Source organism: Pipistrellus kuhlii, unplaced genomic scaffold (genome assembly GCF_014108245.1).
Source record: "Pipistrellus kuhlii isolate mPipKuh1 unplaced genomic scaffold, mPipKuh1.p scaffold_m20_p_41, whole genome shotgun sequence".
Classification (NCBI taxonomy): domain Eukaryota; kingdom Metazoa; phylum Chordata; class Mammalia; order Chiroptera; family Vespertilionidae; genus Pipistrellus; species Pipistrellus kuhlii.
The window spans coordinates 1,032,501-1,052,369 of NW_023425542.1; the positions used below are offsets into that span (position 1 = coordinate 1,032,501).

Genomic DNA, 19,869 nt, shown 5'->3' on the forward strand with positions numbered 1-19,869 from the left:
CCGAGCAGCTGGCACTCCTGGGCCTGGTGCTCACCGAGGGGGGCCTTCCTGGCCCCTGGGACAGGTGGAGGCACGGCTTCTCCGTGTGTGGAGGCTTCTCTGCGGGCCCCGGGATGGTGGGTGTGGGGGCAGCTGGGAGCCAGCGAGGACTGCAGGCACCTCCATAAAATGCCCTTGGGCATTCCGTCATCCCAGCCTCGGCTGCCCCTCTTCTCCCAATGACCCCTGCCTCTCAGAGTCAAAGCCCAAACCCTCCCCGTCCACGAGGCCCTGCACAATCCGGCCCGATCCCGCCTCACCCAGGACCCCCCCACCCGCCCTCTTCCTGCCGCCTCGGGCCTCGGTTCTGCCTCAAACCTGCCCGTTTACCCGGCCCAGGGCCTGGCTCTGGCTCTGCGTGCTGCCTGGACGCTCTCCTCCCGGGAATCCACGGGGCTCCCTCCCTCAAGCCCTTCGAGGCCTCGCTTAAGTGACGGTCTCAGCCAGGCCTCTCCTGCCACCTGCTTGAGGAGGCCACCCCTCCCGCCCTGTTCCCAAGCCCCTCACCCTGCTCTGCTCTTCTCCTGTTTTAATTTTTTAGAGAGAGAAGAAAAGAAAGAGAGGGAAACATGGATGCGAGAGAAAAAAACGTCCATCAGCTGCCTCCTGCACACCCCCCACCTGGGATCGAGCCTGCCACGGGGCATGTGTGTGCCTGACCAGGAAACGAACCCGCGGCCTGTTGGTGTGAAGGATGGTGGCAGTCACCTCAGGTAGAAACTGCTGATTGGGCTCTGTACTTACTTGTTTGCTAAAACAATAGGAAGTTATTTTGATTTTCTGGATCCCGATACTCCATTGATGATGGTTTGAATATCCCATTGATTGTGATCTCACTGGTCATCGAAGCACATTCTTCTGAGAACCAGATCAGCTCAATTGTCCTAAATGGTCTCAGTAGCTACAGATAACTGCGTTTCAGTTGACTCAGTGGTCCCAGAAGCAGAACAGACCCTAAATTGCCACAGTAGCTACAGGTAATGCATTCTGGTGGACTCAGAGGTCCTGTCATCCCAGCCTCGGCTGCCCCTCTGGACAGCAGTTATTCTAAACTGCCCAGGTGGTCCCAGATAATGTGTTTCTGTTGATTCAGTGATTCTTAGATACGTTAGCTAACTTATTTGCTCAATTTTGCTTCTGTAAAAGCTTTGCACGAAACTGGTTCTTCATTCCAGACCCAAAGATGTGATCGATACCTTTGTGATATTCTGGCAATAAAAGCCAGAGGTGGCAAGCTGTTCAGGGCTGCAAGGTCTGGAGTTTTTGCTCCCTCGTATGCCGCGGACCTTTAATAAATGACTCCAGAATTCGACTTTTCGAGGCGTCCTTTGTAAGATGGGGGTTACACTACAACAGGTGCAGCTTGACACCCAACCCCAAGACACACCGGCCAGGGCTGCTCTTCCTGTTCTCACAGCCTCGCCGCCTTCCCAGCACTCACTGCGGTTCCCTGCCCGTCTCCCAGCCGGGAGCACACGCTCCACAACATTCTTTTCTTCACACCATGTTCCAAGCGTCCAGACGGAGCCCTGAGCACAGTAGGTGCTCAGTAAATGTTTGTTCCCCCTTCCCAGGCCCCTGACAACTCCGGGAGAGCGGGTGAAAAGAGGCTGGTCCAGAGAGGGCACTGTGTGACGGTCTGCAGAGCGTGCCTCCGCAAGGTCCCTGACACCCAGGAAAGGCCTGGGCGGCCGTCCTGTAGCCGCCGGGGGACCTGGGAGGAAGGCAGCCTTGTCCTGGAAGGAGAACTTTGGGGCGGGCAAGGAGAGCCTGGCTCCCATCACATCCGCTGCTGATTTGCTGAGTGACTGGGGACAAGGTGTCTCTGTGTCTCCGCTGCCTCTTTTACCAGGTGATACCAGCACTTGCCCTCTTTATCTACAAGAAAGAAACGTCTATGTTCCTGTGCCCCACACTACAGCTTTAGGCCGAGTCCTGCCTCTGCCACCCAGGCTGTGTGGCCACTTAGCATTTTTGGCGACTTCGTTAAGCCTCCGCCCCCAGTCAGTCTATGGGGGAGAAAGATGGCACTTCCTCGCAGGCCTGGGGAGAGAAAGGCAGCCGATGCGTGCAGAGGGTCAGCTACCGTTCAGCTCCGTCACACTCAGCACAGCGTGCCCCCCTCAGGCGGGGCACTGGGCACAGCGTGGGAAGGGCTGGCTTGGGGGAAGTTCTGTGACCAGCTGACCCTGGGGTCTGGGGCTCTCCCACCCCCCACTGCAGCTCGGCTTCACAAGGCACCTCCTAAGGAGGGCGGGAGTCTACAGAGCCACCCTGCAAATTGATTAAAAAGACAAGATTTCATTTACATGTGACTCTAAAAAACAACTTAAATGAACCAACAAAACAGAAACAGCCCTCACTTGTTTGGCTCAGTGGATAGAGCATTGGCCTGTGGACTAAATTGTGGTCAAGGGTGTGTACCTAGGTTGTGGACACATCCCCAGTAGGAGGTATAAAGTAGGCAGCTGATTGATGTTTCTAACTATCCTTCTCCCTTCCTCTCTGTAAAAATACAAAATATATATATATATATATATATATATATATATATATATATATATATATATATATATTTTTTTTTTTTTTTTTAAAGAAAGAAACAGACTCAGAGGTACAGCGAACAGACTGATGGCTCCCAGAGGGGAGGGGGACTGGGTGAAAGGTGAAGGGATGAGAGATAGAGGTTGGTCACTATGGAACAGTCACAGGGACGGGAAGTACAGCCCAGGGAACAGGGTTAGTCACATTGTAATAACTACATAGGTGCCAGGTGGGAACTGGAAATATCAGGGGAACACATTGTAAAGTATATGATTGTCTCACCTCTCTGCTGCACACGTGAAACTCACACGCAAAATAATACTGAATGTAAACTGAAGTTGAAAAAAAAAACTAAACTAAAATTTAAAAAAAAGGACAATCAAGCCCAGAGCCAGAGGTGGAGGGGAAGCTGTCAAGGCCTGAGACGGTGTGAGTGAGGCGTGAGGGGCACTGAGCTCCGCGCGTGGCTGCAGGACTGAGGACCATCGAGGCTGAGGGAGCTGTCAGACCTCACCCCAGACAGAGCCCGTGGGGGTCAGCATCAGGGCTTGGGGTCCTGGAGTCAACCATGGGAGTAGACAGGGTTCACGGGAATTCCAGGTCGAGAAGGGGGGAAGGACCCGGGGGGAGGGCAGAGAGAGGAGGAGTGAGGAGGAAAGTCAACAGGTGTGCTTACACCACAGTGTGCACCCTCCCAGGATGAAACCCTGCAGGTTTGGATGGATTTGAGCCCGTGCTGTACGGGGATTGGAAATAAATAGCCTGGCACTATTCCTTTCCTTCAACGTAGTGACAGGGGCCTACGCACACTCCCACTGTCAGCACCCCATCCACTGGCCACCCTCCACTCCAGGGTTGCTATTTGCTGTCAGAACTGCTTGCTGGCTGGCCTGGCCATTTCCTTGTTTCAATCGGGGTTCATTTCAGAAAACAGGATAGTAAGTGGCTTTCAGAATCACTGGAAGAACTGAAGGAGCTGACTCTAAAGTGTGTTTCCAGAAACCACTCGCAAAACCTCATCCAAACTGCGGTGCCACGGGAGCTGGCGCCACAGCTGTCTCAAGAGCCACCCACCTGGTCCCATCCACACCCCACACCGGCAACACACAACTCCAAACCCTCTTCCTGCTCCTCTGGTAGAACCTAAATCATAACCGGGTCCTAAGGTGCAAGGACATCTGGGAAATGTAGTTTTTAGCTTTCCTATTTCTGCCCACCACAAGACAGTTGGGATGAAGGTGGAGTAGTCTAACCCACATGCTCTTGACATACTCACAATGCAAAGAGCTCCTACCTTTGCTTTTCTCCCTCTCCCCCTCTCTGTGAGCTATGCTACAGCTCCACCACCCATTCAGCTCAATGCTTCATGTCACATACAGAACAAGACAGTATATGTATAGAGTGTGTGCGTGGATCAAAGTTTGGCAGCAGATCTTGGGGAACCAGAGGGCAATGCGCAGGTTGAGACCTGCTGGTCCCTTGGCACTCTAACGTGACTCCAAGGTGGGCACCTAAGCCCATCTCCAGAGCAGACCATACACCTCCCGGATTTCCTCCTCCTGCAGCCCAGAGCAGAGCAGAGTGCTGGTAAATCAAGCCTCCAGGAGAGACCCAGCTTCCTCGCCCCATTGGCACAATTCTGAGGTACTGCCCTCAGCGGTGACTCAATCATCAACACAACCGCCAACGGCTTTTCTCTTTTCCTTGTCCCATCTACTACTTCCTTATTGTGCTTCCTGGAATCACTTCCAATTGAACTCTTTGAAATCCCAAATCCTTGTCTTGGCATCTGCTCTTGGGGAACCCAAACAAAGACAAGAATCGAACCCAGTGCCTAGCTCCTTACAATGTGCCCATCACCAGCCCCCTACATGGTTCCCCATCAGAACCGTACAACACAGAGCTTATCTGAGAGACAATTTCCTCGGTTCTCCCAAGGGCGGTGCATAGTTAGTGCCATTCTAGATGCATGCAGGAGGCATCAATTCACTACATACGGTGAGTGCCGTCGGGCATCTGGGCTTCATCCTCTTGCAGAACTCCACCTGTATACGGTGCAATGATGGCACCCGCAAACTCTTAGAACGGCGCCAGGCTCACAGGAAGTTTTCCACGAGATGAGTTACTGTCATCATCCCCATGGGATGTGTAGTAAGAGAAAGGTCATTGTCCTCCAGTATTCCCTTCCTCTAGTAATCGGAACCACCCCTGTGGCTGTCCTGCCTCCCTTACAGCTGTGCCTGAGTGCTCACCCCCGGGAGAAGTGATACATGCATCATATCCTTACAAAGAAGCTGCTCGGCCTCCACCCCTTGTCTCTATGTGATGACGGATAAATGGCGGTGACTAGAGTAGCTGCCGTGGCATCAAAGATGGCAATCTCATGTGGAGCCACCCCCTGAGTGAGTGTCACTGTTCACGTCGTGGCTGCTGCGTGACAGAGAAATAAGACCCATCTTATCCCACTGTAGTTTAGGGGTTTTTGTTCCAGAAGCTCATCCTGACCTGACTGGTCAAGCCCAAAGATGGGATCAAGGGCTGTGACGTTCTTCCTTCTTTTGTTTTTCCATTGTGCCTACCATGTGCCCAGCACCATGCCAGGAACCAAAGTCCCAAGATGCAAAGTATGCAGACCAAACACTAAGGAAATCAAAGTGAAATTAAATAAAGGCAAATATTTTCTCTTTACTTGCGTATTAATTTGAGAGAGAAAGAGAAACATCCTTTTGTTGTTCCACTTATTTATGCGTTCATCAGTTGCTTCTTGTACAAGCCCTGATGGGAGAATCGAACCGGCAACCTTGGTATATCAGAACGATGCTCTAACCAACTGGCTACCTGGTCAGGGCCTAAAGGCAAATGCTTTCAATCTTTGGTGATAAAAACTCAAAGAAGTGTTGTGGAGGCAAGGAAAGGAAGGAGGTACCTCAGGACTTAAGTGGTGTGGAAGTGTGCCAGGCCTCAGGGGAGGGGTGGGATGGTAGTGGGAGGCCTACCAGAGAGAGGGAATGGCAGGTGAGAGGTCATGAGACGGCGGGACACATGGGGCATTTGGGCAAGACAAGCTCTACATCCAATGTCCCCATTCGCTTGCCATGTGCTCACTGCCGCTTCCCGGGTCTCTGCCGTTTGCAAACTTGCAAAGAAGGATCCAACCCCTCGCAGATGTAGGCCCAGGATGCTGCCAGGCATCAGCGATGGACCATCAGCTAGGACGCACAGAGCAATGCTAGTGGGTGGCACTGTCACTCACAAAGCCTGGCTGGGACGTCTTTGCTGGCTGATTGTGCTCAGTCTCATGACAAACAGGCATTCCCGGAGGCTGGCAGCGGCTCTGGAAGTTTCCATGAGAGAGGCCCACTCCCTTGGAAAGTGGCTCAGCTTTCTTCACGGCAGTTGGGCAGTGACCCTCCAGAGCCTTACACATGTGGCCGAGCACGAGGGCCCGAGGGCAGAGGGAAACAAGCCAGGGAACCAACCTTACACACGACACTCGGGGTTTGAGAATGCTCAAGAAGAGGTGAGAGCTGTTCTCAAACACAGGATGGGTCACAGCGGCAAGAAGGTGGTCTTAAGGGGTGGATCAGGGCTACTGAGTAAAGTCTCAAGCCCACCTCTTTTGGTTTGACATCAAGAGAGGGCCCCTACCCTTCCCTCACCGCTCCCCCCCACTCCTCCGAGAGCGGCCCAACAATGGCCAGAGCCCAGGACTCGCTCAAGCACGGGTTGAACTACCACTCAGTATATTCAACATCATCTCTTAAATGCATCTCTGTGCCAGGCGCCGTGCTGAGCACTGTGGAAGCCATGCAGACAGAATGTTATTCAAATAAATATATAGATATTTGGTACAACAACAAGTCACGAAGGCACAGATTGGGTTGCCAGAGAGAGGCCTTACTCAGACAGGAGTCAGGAAGCCACTGCTGCATATTTGAGGGAGCCCCTGAATGGATGCCAGGGGGGGGGGGGGGGCATGTCGGAGGAAGGACGGCGTGCTGTGCGAGGACTGGCAGGGATCTCACCGCGCAGTGGAGGAACCCAAGGCCCAGAGACCAGGAGTGTCTTGCCCAAGACACACAGCAAGTCGGTGGAGCCTTGAGTGGCGGAGAATCAGCCACGTCCCCGGTGCCACCTCCTGGAAGCCAGATGCCTGCCTGGTAGCCAGACTTACTAGTTGTGTGTGCAGCCTGGGCCAGAGGGGCGAGGATGGGGATGGAAGGAACAACGGCCGGACCCCCAGAGGGGTGGAGCCAGGGGCAGGGGCGGTCTGATGACGTCATTTCCGGGGTGGGGTATATAAGCGGTAGCGGGCGCACGCCTCTGCTGTAGCTACTGCAGTGTCGCAACTCTGTGCAGAGAGGCTGGTGGGTGCACCGACAGACTCTGCGACCCCCATCCCCGCTCCAGCGCCTGCGGTAGCCCATCCCGCACCGCCCGTCCAACCATCCGCGCCCGGGTGCCCACCGCGCCCGGCCCCAGACCTCCGGCTGCTCGGCGTCCCGGCTTCGCCATGCGCTCCGCAGCAGTCCTGGCGCTTCTGCTGTGCGCCGGGCAAGGTGAGCGGAGTGTGGGGGAGAGGGTCCTGGGCGCCCCTCTGCCTCCGGCCCTGCCCGCCCTGCGTCCGGCCGGCGCAGCGCCCGCGCCCCTCGGTCCCTCCCCTCCGCGCAGCGAGTTTCAGCACCGCGGACAGCGCCCGCCTGCCTGCAAACCCAGCTGGGTGTCCTGGGCCCAGAACGCGCAGACCCTGTCCTTCCTTTGGGCTGGACTCCGGGCCCCTAGGTGCTTCCACCTCATAGGTGCTTCCACCCCGGCTCCGCGCCCTGGCTGGTCAAGGTCATTGGGGGAGATGGGAGGGCTGCCGCGGGCTCCCGCTCTGCCTCTCTCCCTTTTCCATCCCACCGCTCACCTGTATTCCTGCCCTTGACTTCTTCCTCTCCTTGCCATCTCACACTCCTCCTCCTCCTCCTCCATCTCTTTTCCCTCGCCGCCAGGTCTCGCCACCTCTCCCTGCATTCTCCTCCCGCCCCAAGCCCTTCAGCCCTGGGCCTTGTTTTCACGCTTGCCTTCAGCTCCCCGTTCTGAGCAGCTTCCCCAAAGGGAAGGGCTAAGGCTCTCAGGTGCAGCCTCTGTGAGACACCCTCATGGGGCAGCTACCAGGGGCTGGAAACGAAACAGCCCCAGCATCTCGCTTGGGTGGGGGCAGTTTTGAGGGGGAGCAGAGAGGTGATGGGCCCCTGGTGAACCTGGCCAAGGCCTGGGCTCTCCCCTCAGGACTGAGAAGTGACCCCAGCTCTCTCTCTCTCTCTCTTTTTCTTGCCAGTCATGGCCCTCCCTGTGAACGGCCCTATGACTAAATTTGACGACGAGGTAAGGAGGGGTGTGGGGATGCCCCCGGAGGGGTAGGAAGCTTCAGGGGACACCTTACAGCCAGTTCTTGGGCAGCTGCAGAAGTGAGTTGGCAGAAAGCCAGGAGCCAGCACTGCGGCTGCTGAGCCTGGGACAGCTAGCGAACCAAGAGACCAAAGACTGCTCCACTGCCCTGCCGCCCGTAGCGTGACGTCCCCAGCGTCCTCGGAGCTGTCTGCAGCCCAGTGGGGCCCGTGTCTTGCCTGCTGGGCTGGGGTGCCAGACCCACCATCGAACAGCCTGGATCTGGCAGACCCGCCGAGGGCTGCTGGGGGTGGCTTTTCTGTCCGGTGGTTGTCGTTGTCCACACACAGGGGAGAGCCAGGTCTCCCCTCCCCCTGTGCTACTCCCCCCCATCCCCACCCAGCGCTCTGCCAGCAGCACACCCCACCCCCCAGGCACCCAGGCCATGGCTCTCCCAAAGAGCCACAATGGTCACACCCGGGGTCGATGGCTTCTGCACCCCGAGCCCCAGCCAGGTAGGCTGACGGTGGATGTCACTCGGGAAAGAGACTTAGGAGACGCTGATGGAGGCTCTGTAGCCGGCGAGAGGTACTTCCTGTTAGGTGTGCACTTGGAAGTTCATTCCTGAGCTGGGGCTGCTTGTCCAGCCTCTGGTGCTCACAGATACCTCCACCTGAGAGGCAGGTAAACGTCCGCTTCCCCCCTTCCCAGGAGCCGTTTCCTTCCAGCCCAGAGCGCCCACGGTGGTTCCTATGCTTTAGCCTGTATTAAACCTCCACCACCCGTTCTATTATAGCTGTGAGGTTTTGGGGAAATCTCTTAACGTCTCTGAGCTTCTCCCTTTCCCACCTGTAACAGTAATTTCCTTGTGGGGAGCTGTGAGGAGTAGGAGGCAGAGGTGAGGTACCTGGCACACAGTAGGTCCTCAGTAAACGGGCGCTGTTATGTCTAGAGCTTCCCTCCTGAATCTCCCTATTGTTCCTGGGGCTCAGACCCAGTGTCTCTCTCTCTCGGAATCTGGTCTCGGGATCTCTGGGTTGTCTGCTGTTCCCGGTGCAAGGTCTGGGGCTGCAGGGAGATGCAAGGGGCAGGCTGAAGGGCCCTCCTCGCCAGATCCCTCCTGGGAGACACTGAGGTCACCGTATTGTACGCTGGAGCCTGGGGTCAGGGGCCCCAGAACAGCTGTTAGAGGCCCAAACGTTCCCTCCGCAGGATGCTGAAACAGTTGTACAGCCTGTTCGCCAGCTTGCCATCCTGCATCCCTGGACAGGTTGCCTTGGTATCCCATAGACACAGCCTTCACGCCCTCTCTCCCTGCCAGCATTGCCTGATGCCTGTCTGACACCCCCTGCCCTGCCCTGCCCTGCCCTGCCCACCCCCCTCTCCCCCAGCTCTAGCCAGCTGAAGCAGGTTGGGAGTTGTGTCTCTCTCCCTGGGTGTGTGTGGCACTTGAGCTTTATAGAGTGTTTTCCCATCTGTGCCTTGTCACCCTGGGAGGGGAGTTGGGAGGTTCTTCTCACTGCCATTTCACAAGTGAGGAAACTGAGGCTCAGAGAGGTCATCCCCAAGATAACACCGCTAGGATACCACACTGGAGCTGGCATCATCCTCCAATATCCATTTATCAGGTGCCCCTTGTCCACAGCACCTTCCGAGAGAGGACCTGGGATGGGCATCCAGAGCCAACGGTGCCCACCTCCAGCCAGCAGGTTCATCCAGGCGTGAGGGTGGAGCCAGACCATGCGGCATCGCCCCAGTATGGGACAGCCTGGGGATGTTGGGGGACAGCCATCCACGTCCTGTTCCCAGCCAGGGTGGCGCCAGGGGAGGTCTTTGTTCTCCTCTGGGTGGTCCAGAAAGGCTTCCTGGACAGAGCTGATTCTGTGGGCATCTGCAAGATGGAGATGCTTTTGCAGAACAGATGTCTGATGCCCGGGAGCAGCTTCCCCCTCATTAGAGAAACCCCTGGAGACGAGAAGGCCCCAGGTACCCACCCCCCTCAGAGGGGCACCTGCTGGCCAGGGGATTGGAGTGCCTTGTACGGAAGTACCATCTGAAGGTTTTCTCTGGTCGTTGCTGAGAGAGCAGAGCTGTGCCCTGGAGCCAGGCATTCATGAGCTCTTGGAGAGAAGAGCAAATGTCCTTATGGCCTCATTAGGAATCTGCCCTGGAGCCTTCAGGGGCTGAGTGCCACGCCCGAACCCACCCCAACTGCCCCACTCTCTTTCCAGTTGATGAAGTGCTTCGTGGAGGTGATCTCTGACACGCTGGCCAATCCCGGCCCCAGGCCCGTGAGCCCCAAGTGTTCTAAGACCCTCCGAGCAGGTATGGGCCGGGCTGGGGGAGGGGCTGTCGCTTGCTGGGCTGGAGGGCTAGGGCATGGGGGTGTGGCTTTTGGTGGCATTCCATGATTTAACTCAACTGTCCCTGACCAAGTGCCAGCCTCCCCAGGCCTGTGCTGCAGCCTGGGGGGCCCAGGGAGATGGAGGAGGTCCGGGCCCCGTGCGTACAGATGGGCAGACGGACAAACAGGAACACACTCAGTCAGGACTCTGCGCAGAATGAAACCAGGTCTGGAACAGCAGCCGCCAGAACGCAAGCTCCCTGCGGGTGGGGGTTTTGTGTGCTGTAGCCCCCGTGCCAAGAACAGCTGCTGGCACCTGGCAGACGCCTTATAGACAGGTGATGAGAAAAGCAGCATTGCAGGTGGGCAGGAGGAGAAAGCTTTGCTACGCAGGCAGTCACGTTTTGAGCAGCTGTTGGATGGAGCATTGGGGCTGGCATTGGGGCTGGCAGTTAAAAGTTGGAAACCAATCGGTGGAAGAATGGAGAAAGGGCACTCGGGGTGGGGAGTCGGCCAGCACGAGCCAAGGCCCGGAGACGGTACCTCAGCTCAGGGCTGCCCTCTCTGGGCCAGGGTCTGGGTGCGGGGACAGCGCTGACCTTTCTGCTGTGGTAGGACGCTGATCGGCACCTGGGAAAGGGGTCATTTCCGAAGTGTTATCGCAAGACCCCATCTTGCCGCTGCCACCCAGGCGTTGCGTTTCCAGAACGAGGTCTGCGTGCTCAGCAGACACGGTTGATGGCAATCTCTCCCCCGCCGTCCTCTGGCCGCGGCCTGTGACACCCTCCTCCGTTGCAGATGAGCGGATCCTCTCGATGCTGCGGCACCAGAATTTGCTGAACGAGCTCCAAGACCTCGCTCCCCAAGGTACTTGCAGCCTTGGGTACTTGAATCTGGGCAAACTCCAGCGACCGAGCGTCAGAAGTCGGGGCGGAAGGTCTGGGTTCTCTCTGGTCCGCAGTTATTTCTGTTCAACTGGGGCAGTGGTGGGCAAACTCATCGGTCCACAGAGCCAAATATCAACAGCACGACGATTGACGTTTCTTTGGAGAGCCACATATTTTTTTAAACGTAAACTTCTTTCTAACGCCACTTCTTCAACATAGACTCGCCCAGGCCGTGGTGTTTTGTGGAAGAGCCACACTCCAGGGGCCAAAGAGCCACATGTGGCTCACGAGCCGCGGCTTGCCGACCACTGAACTAGAGAGTGGAACGGCAGGGTCCTCCATGCCACCTGGTCAGGTCGGCCACAATAGAGTGGAAGAGATCAAGGCCCAGAGAGGCCGAGAGCCTTGCCCACGGCCACACAGTGAGCTAGGGACACGCCGAAACCGCACGCAGCTCTCCTAATGCCGCCCAGGCTCTGGAGTTGGGCTGTATGTTCGAGATTGGGTGGCAAAGAGGACCTCTTTCCTCTGGGCACACTCCCTTGCCCACAGCCATGGGGTCAGGCTCCTTTGGCCATGCCAGAAACTCCCAGCCTGGGGGGCACATCAGTGCCAGCTGCAGAGGGCCGGGTGCCAGGGCAGGGGCCACGGTCAGGAGCCAGGCACCGGAGGGGACAGTCCCGGCGGCAGCTGCAGCCTCGGGCTGATGCAGGGAGAGGAGGGGTGTGGCTCATGGCAGCAGGTGCCAGCCCTGGGCTTGGACTCAGGCACGTGTTTGGCTTTCTCCCAAATGTCTGGACTTATGGGGACCCTGAGGGTCACCGTCACCATTGCCACCTGCTGCAGGGTTCCCTAGCTCCCGGCCAGGTCCTGAGGGGGCCCCCTCTTTGCCTCGGCCCCTGGGACCCTCTGCTCCATCTGAGTCTTTGCCGCTCTGTGAGGCAGCAGGCAGGCTTGTTCTCATTTCCTAGGTGAGAAACTGAGTCTGGAGGCGGTATGGCCACCGATGGGCCCCAGCTCGGAGGGGACAGGGACAGTCAACCCTTCCGCCGTCCCCATGCTCTCACCGCCTCCGCCTCCCGCCTGGCAGGCCTGGACCGTGTGTGCCCAGTGCCCAGATGAGCAAACGGAGGCCTTCGCCGTCACAGACAAGTGCGCCAGCTCAGACCAAATTTATTATTCCCTCCTACCAGGTGCCACGGAGAGGGCACGTCCAGAGAAGAAACACAGCACCTTAGAGGAAGAGCTCTCCAAGTTTCTTGAGCGGCAGAAGGACCAGCAGAATGACCAGGCCGAGCTGAGAGGTCAGTGCTGGCCAGTCCGGCCAGAGGGGCGGGGGGCGGGAAGGGGACAGGAACAGCAGCCCTGATAGATGGAGGGTCCCAGGAGGCAGGAGCCCCTCCTGGCCGCCCTGGAAGGTGGCTGCTACTTCCTTCCGTTTACAAACGAGGCCCGGAGAGGGTGAGCACCTTGTCCGAGGCATCACTGCACCGGTGGGCCTGGGTCTGCCTCACTCCGAAGCCCACCAGCGGCCGACACTCAGAGCAGGGAGGGTCCGGCCAGCAGGCGAGCCGCTGTGACGCTGGCTTTCCCGTGGGCACCACGCAGGGCGCCCGCCCCGGGCATGTGGCCTCCTGGGATTCGGTGCCGTAGCATCGCCAGTCACAGGAGGGTACAGAGGAGCAGGCTGGAAACACTAAACGAACCTGGGTCAGCTCTCTTTTTACTCCCCACTTGGGGATATGTTCATTGCTGATTTTTTTTTTTTTTTTAAGAAGAGGAGGGGGTGGGTGGGAAGAGAGAGAGAGAGAGAGAGAGAGAGAGAGTCCAGGAATTGAACATGAACCCTAGGAGTTTGCTTTGACTGAGAAACCCACCACCTTTCAGTGTATGGGACAATGCTTCAACCAAATGAATCATCTTCCTTGAAACCAGAGAGCTTTTAGGGTCAAAGAGATCATCGTGTGCTCACCCTCCCACCTGCAAACTTCCAGACTGCCCAGCAGGCCCTGCCCAGGGCGTGGGGAAGGGGGTGAACAAGGCCGTTTCCAGGAGCCGGGCTCTCAGGGGCCGGCCCTCAGGAAGCCTGCAGGGGGCATGGCCGGACCCCCACCCTGGCTCCGCGGGAACGAGGGTCTGGATGGCTGTGGATGCCTATGGGCTGTGGGTGGGCAGTGGGTTGTGAGTATACTAGAGGCCGAATCCATGAATTGGTACATGGGTGGGGTCCTGCCAGCCTGGCCAGGGGGAGGGGACATGGGCGGTTGGCCGGTCCTGCCTGCTGGTCGAACTCCTGGTCAAGGAGACAATTTGCATATTAGACTTTTATTATATAGGATATACACTGAGTGGCCAGATTATTATGCGTTCAGAGATCATCATCATCTGGCCACTCAGTGTATACTGTGTGTGTGTGTGTGTGTCTTTGTGTGTGTGTGTCTTTGTGTGTGTCTTTGTGTGTGTGTGTCTTTGTGTGTGTCTGTGTCTGTGTGTGTGTGTGTGTGTGTGTGTGCATGTGTGTAAGCTTCAATAAGGGAAGCAGCCATGTGTCAGCGCAAAGAGCACCCCGGACTGGGTACCTGGAGGCGGGGATGGAGGATAGCTGTGTTTGTAGGTGAGAGGGGAGCACGGAGGATCAGTGTGAGTTTCTGTAGGTGGGAGGGGAGCACCGAGGGTCAGTGTGAGTTTCTGTAGGTGGGAAGGGAGCACCGAGGGAGGATCGGTGTGAGTTTCTGTAGGTGGGAGGGGAGCACCGAGGGAGGATCAGTGTGAGTTTCTGTAGGTGGGAGGGGAGCACCAAGGGAGGATCGGTGTGAGTTTCTGTAGGTGGGAGGGGAGCACCGAGGGTCAGTGTGAGTTTCTGTAGGTGAGAGGGGAGCACTGAGGGTCAGTGTGAGTTTCTGTAGGTGGGAGGGGAGCACCGAGGGAGGATCGGTGTGAGTTTCTGTAGGTGGGAGGGGAGCACCGAGGGAGGATCAGTGTGAGTTTCTGTAGGTGGGAGGGGAGCACCGAGGGTCAGTGTGAGTTTCTGTAGGTGAGAGGGGAGCACCGAGGGTCAGTGTGAGTTTCTGTAGGTGGGAAGGGAGCACCGAGGGAGGATCGGTGTGAGTTTCTGTAGGTGGGAGGGGAGCACCGAGGGAGGATCAGTGTGAGTTTCTGTAGGTGGGAGGGGAGCACGGAGGATCAGTGTGAGTTTCTGTAGGTGGGAGGGGAGCACCGAGGGTCAGTGTGAGTTTCTGTAGGTGGGAAGGGAGCACCGAGGGAGGATCAGTGTGAGTTTCTGTAGGTGGGAGGGGAGCACCGAGGGTCAGTGTGAGTTTCTGTAGGTGGGAAGGGAGCACCGAGGGAGGATCGGTGTGAGTTTCTGTAGGTGGGAGGGGAGCACTGAGGGAGGATCAGTGTGAGTTTCTGTAGGTGGGAGGGTAGCACCGAGGATCGGTGTGAGTTTCTGTAGGTGGGAGGGGAGCACCGAGGGAGGATCGGTGTGAGTTTCTGTAGGTGAGAGGGGAGCACCGAGGGTCAGTGTGAGTTTCTGTAGGTGGGAAGGGAGCACCGAGGGAGGATCGGTGTGAGTTTCTGTAGGTGGGAGGGGAGCACCGAGGGATAATCGGTGCGAGTTTCTGTAGGTGGGAGGGGAGCACCGAGGGAGGATCGATGTGAGTTTCTGTAGGTGAGAGGGGAGCACCGAGGGAGGATCGGTGTGAGTTTCTGTAGGTGGGAGGGGAGCACTTTCCTTGGAGTCCTGGCGCCAGAGGGAGCGGGTAACCTTTCCAGTGATGGGAGGGGCTTCCACTGTTAACGGCTGTCTCCAGAGCAGCCACAAGGAAACCCTCTTCATGGAAACAGCTATTGAAGAACCGAGCATGCCCACAGGAGGCTCCAAACAGGCCCCGCAGGGCAGGGGCAGCGCGGTCTCAGTGAGGTGCCTCTTACATGGAGAGGGTAGGGACTGCCCCACGGTCACACAGCAGCTCCGCTGATGTCCTCATTCTCCATTCAGGCTCTACCTTCTGGGGTCCTTTTCAAGGTCTTTGTTTTTTTTTAATCACCTCCTTCTTTAAGAGGTAGAATTACAAAGAAACCGGTCATCTGTGCTCGGGTCAAAGCCAGACATGGAGAGGGTAGACTGCATTCTGCCCCGGGTGTCCGGGCTGGACGTGTTGGCATCGGAGAGACACAGTGACTGGGCTCTGACGCCGGCCTCGGGGAGACCCTGGGTGCCAACTGCGCTCTGTTGTTTTTGCAGAAGGGACAGAAGAGACGCCCTCCCAGGATGCCGAGAAAAGGGCGGATTCTCCTGAGGCGGAGAAGAGCGGTGAAGACACGGACAGAGCCGGGCCCCAGGCCTCCCCTGAACTCGGGCAGGGGCCCAAGGACGAGGAGGACAACCAGGTCCCGGAGGAGGAGGGGGATGCCATCACCCACCCCCCAGCCAGCCTCCCCAGCCAGAAACAGCCAGGGCCCCCGCCCGAGGGGGGCAGCGAGGGCCCCTCCCAGGGAGTGGGCAACAGAGAGGAGGGCCAGGATGCGGAGCGAGGACAGCAGGCGAGGAGAGAAGATGAGGAGGACGATGACGACGAGGAGGAGGAGGCTGGAGAGAAGGTTCTCTCTGAGGAAGAAGGCCCCACCGAGGCAGCTGACCCCCACCCAAGCCTTGGCTACAAGGAGGTCCGGAGGGCCAAGAGTATGTATGATCTCTGAGACCTCGACAGATGTGTAGGAGAGCGGGGGACGGGTGTGGGGGGTGAGAGGGAGGGAGGGCGGGGCTCATCCACAATCTCATTCTACCTCATTATGTCCATTTTCCAGATGGGAAACTAAGGCTCAGAGAGGGTCAGTCATTTGCCCAAGGTCACACAGCTAATTTGTAGTAAAATCTGAAATTCCAACCCAGGTTTGTCGGACTCCAAACCATGCATCTTCACAGTTCCACACAGATCCCCTCCCCAACCCAGGAGCTAGAGGGACTTTGCAGGGTGGGATGGGTAAGGGTTTGCAGGGGGGTGGGTAGGGTTTGCAGGAGGAGTGGGTAGGGTTGGCAGGGGAGTGGGTGGGGTTTGTAGGGAGTGGGTGGGGTTGGCAGAGGGTGGGTGGGGTTTGCAGGAGGAGTGGGTAGGGTTGGCAGGGGAGTGGGTGGGGTTTGTAGGGAGTGGGTGGGGTTGGCAGGGGGTGGGTGGGGTTTGCAGGAGTGGGTGGGGTTTGCAGGAGGAGTGGGTGGGGTTTGTAGGGAGTGGGTGGGGTTGGCAGGGGAGTGGGTAGGGTTGGCAGGGGAGTGGGTAAGGTTGGCAGGGGAGTGGGTAGGCTCTGGGGACAGAGGGACAGCATGGCCGATGGGACAGGCATCTCTGGGACGGTGTCAGCTTCAGTCAGGGTTTAAGAAAGACCTTGGCTCCCCCATGCGCCTTGTCCAGGCCTTTCCTCCTGCCCAGCACGGCGTCCCGAGTCCCGGGCTCCCAGCTGCTGGGGCTGAGAGGCGGCTCCGGTCACCCCCGCCTCGGGGCTCTGAGAGGTCCTGGGGTGAGACGGCTTTCCCTCCAAGGAGAATGCTGACGGGCTGAGCTGACGCCCAGGATGGGTCTGTGGTCAGCAGTGGCCACAGAGCAGCCAGGGAGTGACGGGGCCGGGGCCGGTGACCATTTCCCCCTCATCGCCTGCTCCAGGTTGGTCCAAGGATGGAGCCGGAGAGCCTGGGGCTGAGGAAGCTCAGGCCCCCGAGGGGCAGGGGGACCCGGAGTCCGGGCCGGAGGAGGAGATGGCAGGGGCCCCGCGGGGCCTCCTCCGGGGCGGGAAGAGCAGGGAGCCGGAGCCGGAGGATGAGCGGCTCTCCAAGGAGTGGGAGGACGCCAAGCGGTGGAGCAAGATGGACCAGCTGGCCAAGGAGCTGACGGCGGACAAGCGGCAGGAGGGGGAGGACGAGGACGACCCCGACCGCTCCATGAGGCTCTCCTTCCGGCCCCGGGGCTACGGCTTCGGGGGCCCCGGGCCTCAGCTGCGCCGTGGCTGGAGGCCGTCCTCCCAGGAGGACCCCGAGGGGGGCCTGGCCCCCCAGGGGCGCAGCTACCCCGAGGAGAAGAAGGAGGAGGAGGGCAGCGCCAACCGCAGGCCGGAGGTTGGTACGGGGCGGGCCGCCCACGGAGGGTCTGGCCCCGGGGAGTCTGGGCCCAGAGAGGTGCTCAGACGGGGAGCCCGGAGACACCGAGGGGCCTGGGTTCGAGGCCGGCTGGACGGGCAGGAGGAAGGGAGGGAGCCCGGCTCACAGCGGGCACCCAGCGAAGCTGGCAGACAGGTGCTCAGGTCAGCGCCTGGACGGAGGGGTGAGGTGCTGAGCGCCATGCCCCGAACAGCCGGGCCTCTGTGGGCGGACCCGGGAGAGAGCAGGGAAACCGAATCCGCCCCGCACTGGCCTGAGGAGGGCCGTTTGCTGCCCAGGGGACCCAAGCCCGGGGCACCCGTGAGCCCGGAGCTGGGAGGGCCTGAGAGGACGGGACACTGAGGGACAGGGGTGTCCTGGGAAGACTGTGGAGATCCAGCCGGGTCCTGTCCCCAACCCAAGCAGCCCACGCACACCCTCCGCCCCCAGGCCCAGGCCCTGCCTCTCACCCCTGAAGGGCAGAGGGGGAGGGGCAGGGCCAGCTGGACCTCCTGCAGGGGGTGAGGGGAAGCAGTGGGTGCCCGGAAACCTGGGTTCTGCCTCCTCCTGGCTGTGTGGCCTCCTCCAGGCCACTCTCCTCAACCTCATGGGTCCCCCTGGGGGCACCTCATTGTCACCATCAGAACCCAGGGCAGCCTGGAACCCGGCCGTGCCCAGGGCTGCTCAGCTCAGTGGGGTGCAGAGATGCAGCCGCACAGGAGGGGATGGGGGGAGCTGGTCCCAGGCAGGGCTGGCCACAGCCTTGGAGCTGGAGGAGGCCGTGGGGGGCGGAGGGGTGTCCGTGGCTCAAGCCTCAGGGCCCAGGCGGTCTCCGCCCCTCCCTCCGGCCTGGGACCAGGCCTTGGAGTGGAGAGACTGAGGCTCTTTCCTGGCGGCTGGAGCCCAGGAGGCTGAGGGTTGGGGCTCCAGGAAACAAACTTGCTCCTCACCCCGGGCTGGTTGCCCTCAGCCCGGCTGCAGCGGGGTGCAGAGACTGGGCCCCTTTGGTCACCCCTTCCCCACACTCAGAAGCCTGCCAGCTCCCTTCACAGGCAGAGGGAGCCCTGGCTGCAGCAGGAGAAGCGGGGACCCCTCCCCAGAGCCCAAGGGTCTTCTTAGAAATGGCCCCAGTGGCTCCTCCCAGAGGGAGGGCTCTGGGCTCCTGTTTCCATGGCAACCACTGACGTCGGTTCCAGATGGGCTGTCAGTGCAGGCCTCGGGGCTGGGCGGGGAGGGGCCCGGGAAGACCACCCCTCCCTAGTCAAGGCCAGGGGGTGGCCTGCCCTGACTTCTGCTCCGAGTTCCAGGGCACAGTCTCATGGGCATCAGGCCCGGCTTTTGGGACCTGGAAGCTTCCTGAGGCTGGGGCACCCCGCCAGGCTACACAGAATGTGCCCTTGAACCATCCTGTCGAGCCCCCTGATTGGGCTCAAAAATTGAGGCCCAGCCTTAGGAGGCTGGGACCTGTCCCTCCAGTCCCACCCGGACCTGGGGCAGTTCTCACAGCCTCCAGCCCCTGTCACGGGCCCCTGGCTGCTCAGGTGGGAGGCCTGGAGCAGAGGGAACCAGGCCTGGGCTCACCCCAGACCCGTCGTCAGAGCCAAGGTCGAGGGGGGCTGAAAGGACTGAGCCAGAGGCAGTGTCTTCCAAGCACCCACCTGGAGCCATTCAGGAGGCAGCAGGCTGGGTGGAGGGGTCCCCGTTCCTCCTCCTCCAGCCCAGGGCTCCCTCTGACTGTGAAGAAGGGAGCTGGCAGGCGCTTCGGGGCCCCTCACTCATTGGGGTGGGGGCCCCCCTTCCCCTGTGTTCTTGCACAATACTCCTCAGCAGCCTTGTCCAGTGGCATCACTGTCCACGTGGTACACAGAGGCCCCGAGGCTCAGAGGCAAAGCCACCTGACCGAGGCCACCTGACCGAGGCCACATGACCAAGACCACATGACCGAGGCCACACAGCTAGCCATGCCACCCATCTGCATGCTGGCACAGCCCAGCCAGGCCCCGCATAACCCTCGGCATTCTCCCCCAGGACCAGGAGCTGGAGAGTCTGTCGGCCATCGAGGCGGAGCTGGAGAAGGTGTCCCGGCAGCTGCAGGCGCTGCAGCGGGGCTGAGGGCCACCAGCCCCTCCGGCCAGGCCTGGCGGCAGCCAAGGCCCTGGCTCTGCGGTCCCCGCGCCCAGGCCCCCTACCCCCCCGCTCCCTCACCTGCCCTGGCCCCCGGGCCCCTCCGCGGGGCAGACCCCACGACTCCACACGGCGATCCTCTCTGAGCATGGGGAGCTCTCTAGGGCACAACGGCAGTAACCTCTGACCTTCCGGGGAAGGGGGAGCATCCTGGCTGGGTATACCCTGCACACAACTTGCAAAGGAAAATAAACCTGCTCCGGGCTCTCCTGTCTCTCTGAACCTTCCCCTTGGCTCCGGGGTGTCGTGGGTGGGGTTCTGGCAAAGGGGCGGGGGAGGTCCCGCCCCCCTGGGGCGTCCTTTCCGGGCAGCTTCTTAGCCATGGGATCTGGGGCGAAGGGCTGCCTCCCGGGCACCAGTGTCCCATC

General features: G+C 59.4%; 1 protein-coding gene across 1 annotated transcript; it reads left to right on the forward strand.

The window, feature by feature from the left end:
• The first annotated feature begins 6,900 nt into the window (after positions 1–6,900).
• CHGA (chromogranin A) lies at positions 6,901–19,522 on the forward strand. The gene is made up of 8 exons (XM_036411614.2): positions 6,901–7,142; positions 7,907–7,953; positions 10,188–10,281; positions 11,099–11,167; positions 12,381–12,491; positions 15,434–15,871; positions 16,848–17,296; positions 19,346–19,522. Exons 1-8 carry the CDS (start codon positions 7,097–7,099, stop codon positions 19,427–19,429), a joined length of 1,338 nt encoding a protein of 445 aa, XP_036267507.1. The 5' UTR covers positions 6,901–7,096; the 3' UTR covers positions 19,430–19,522.
• The last annotated feature ends 347 nt before the right edge of the window (positions 19,523–19,869 follow it).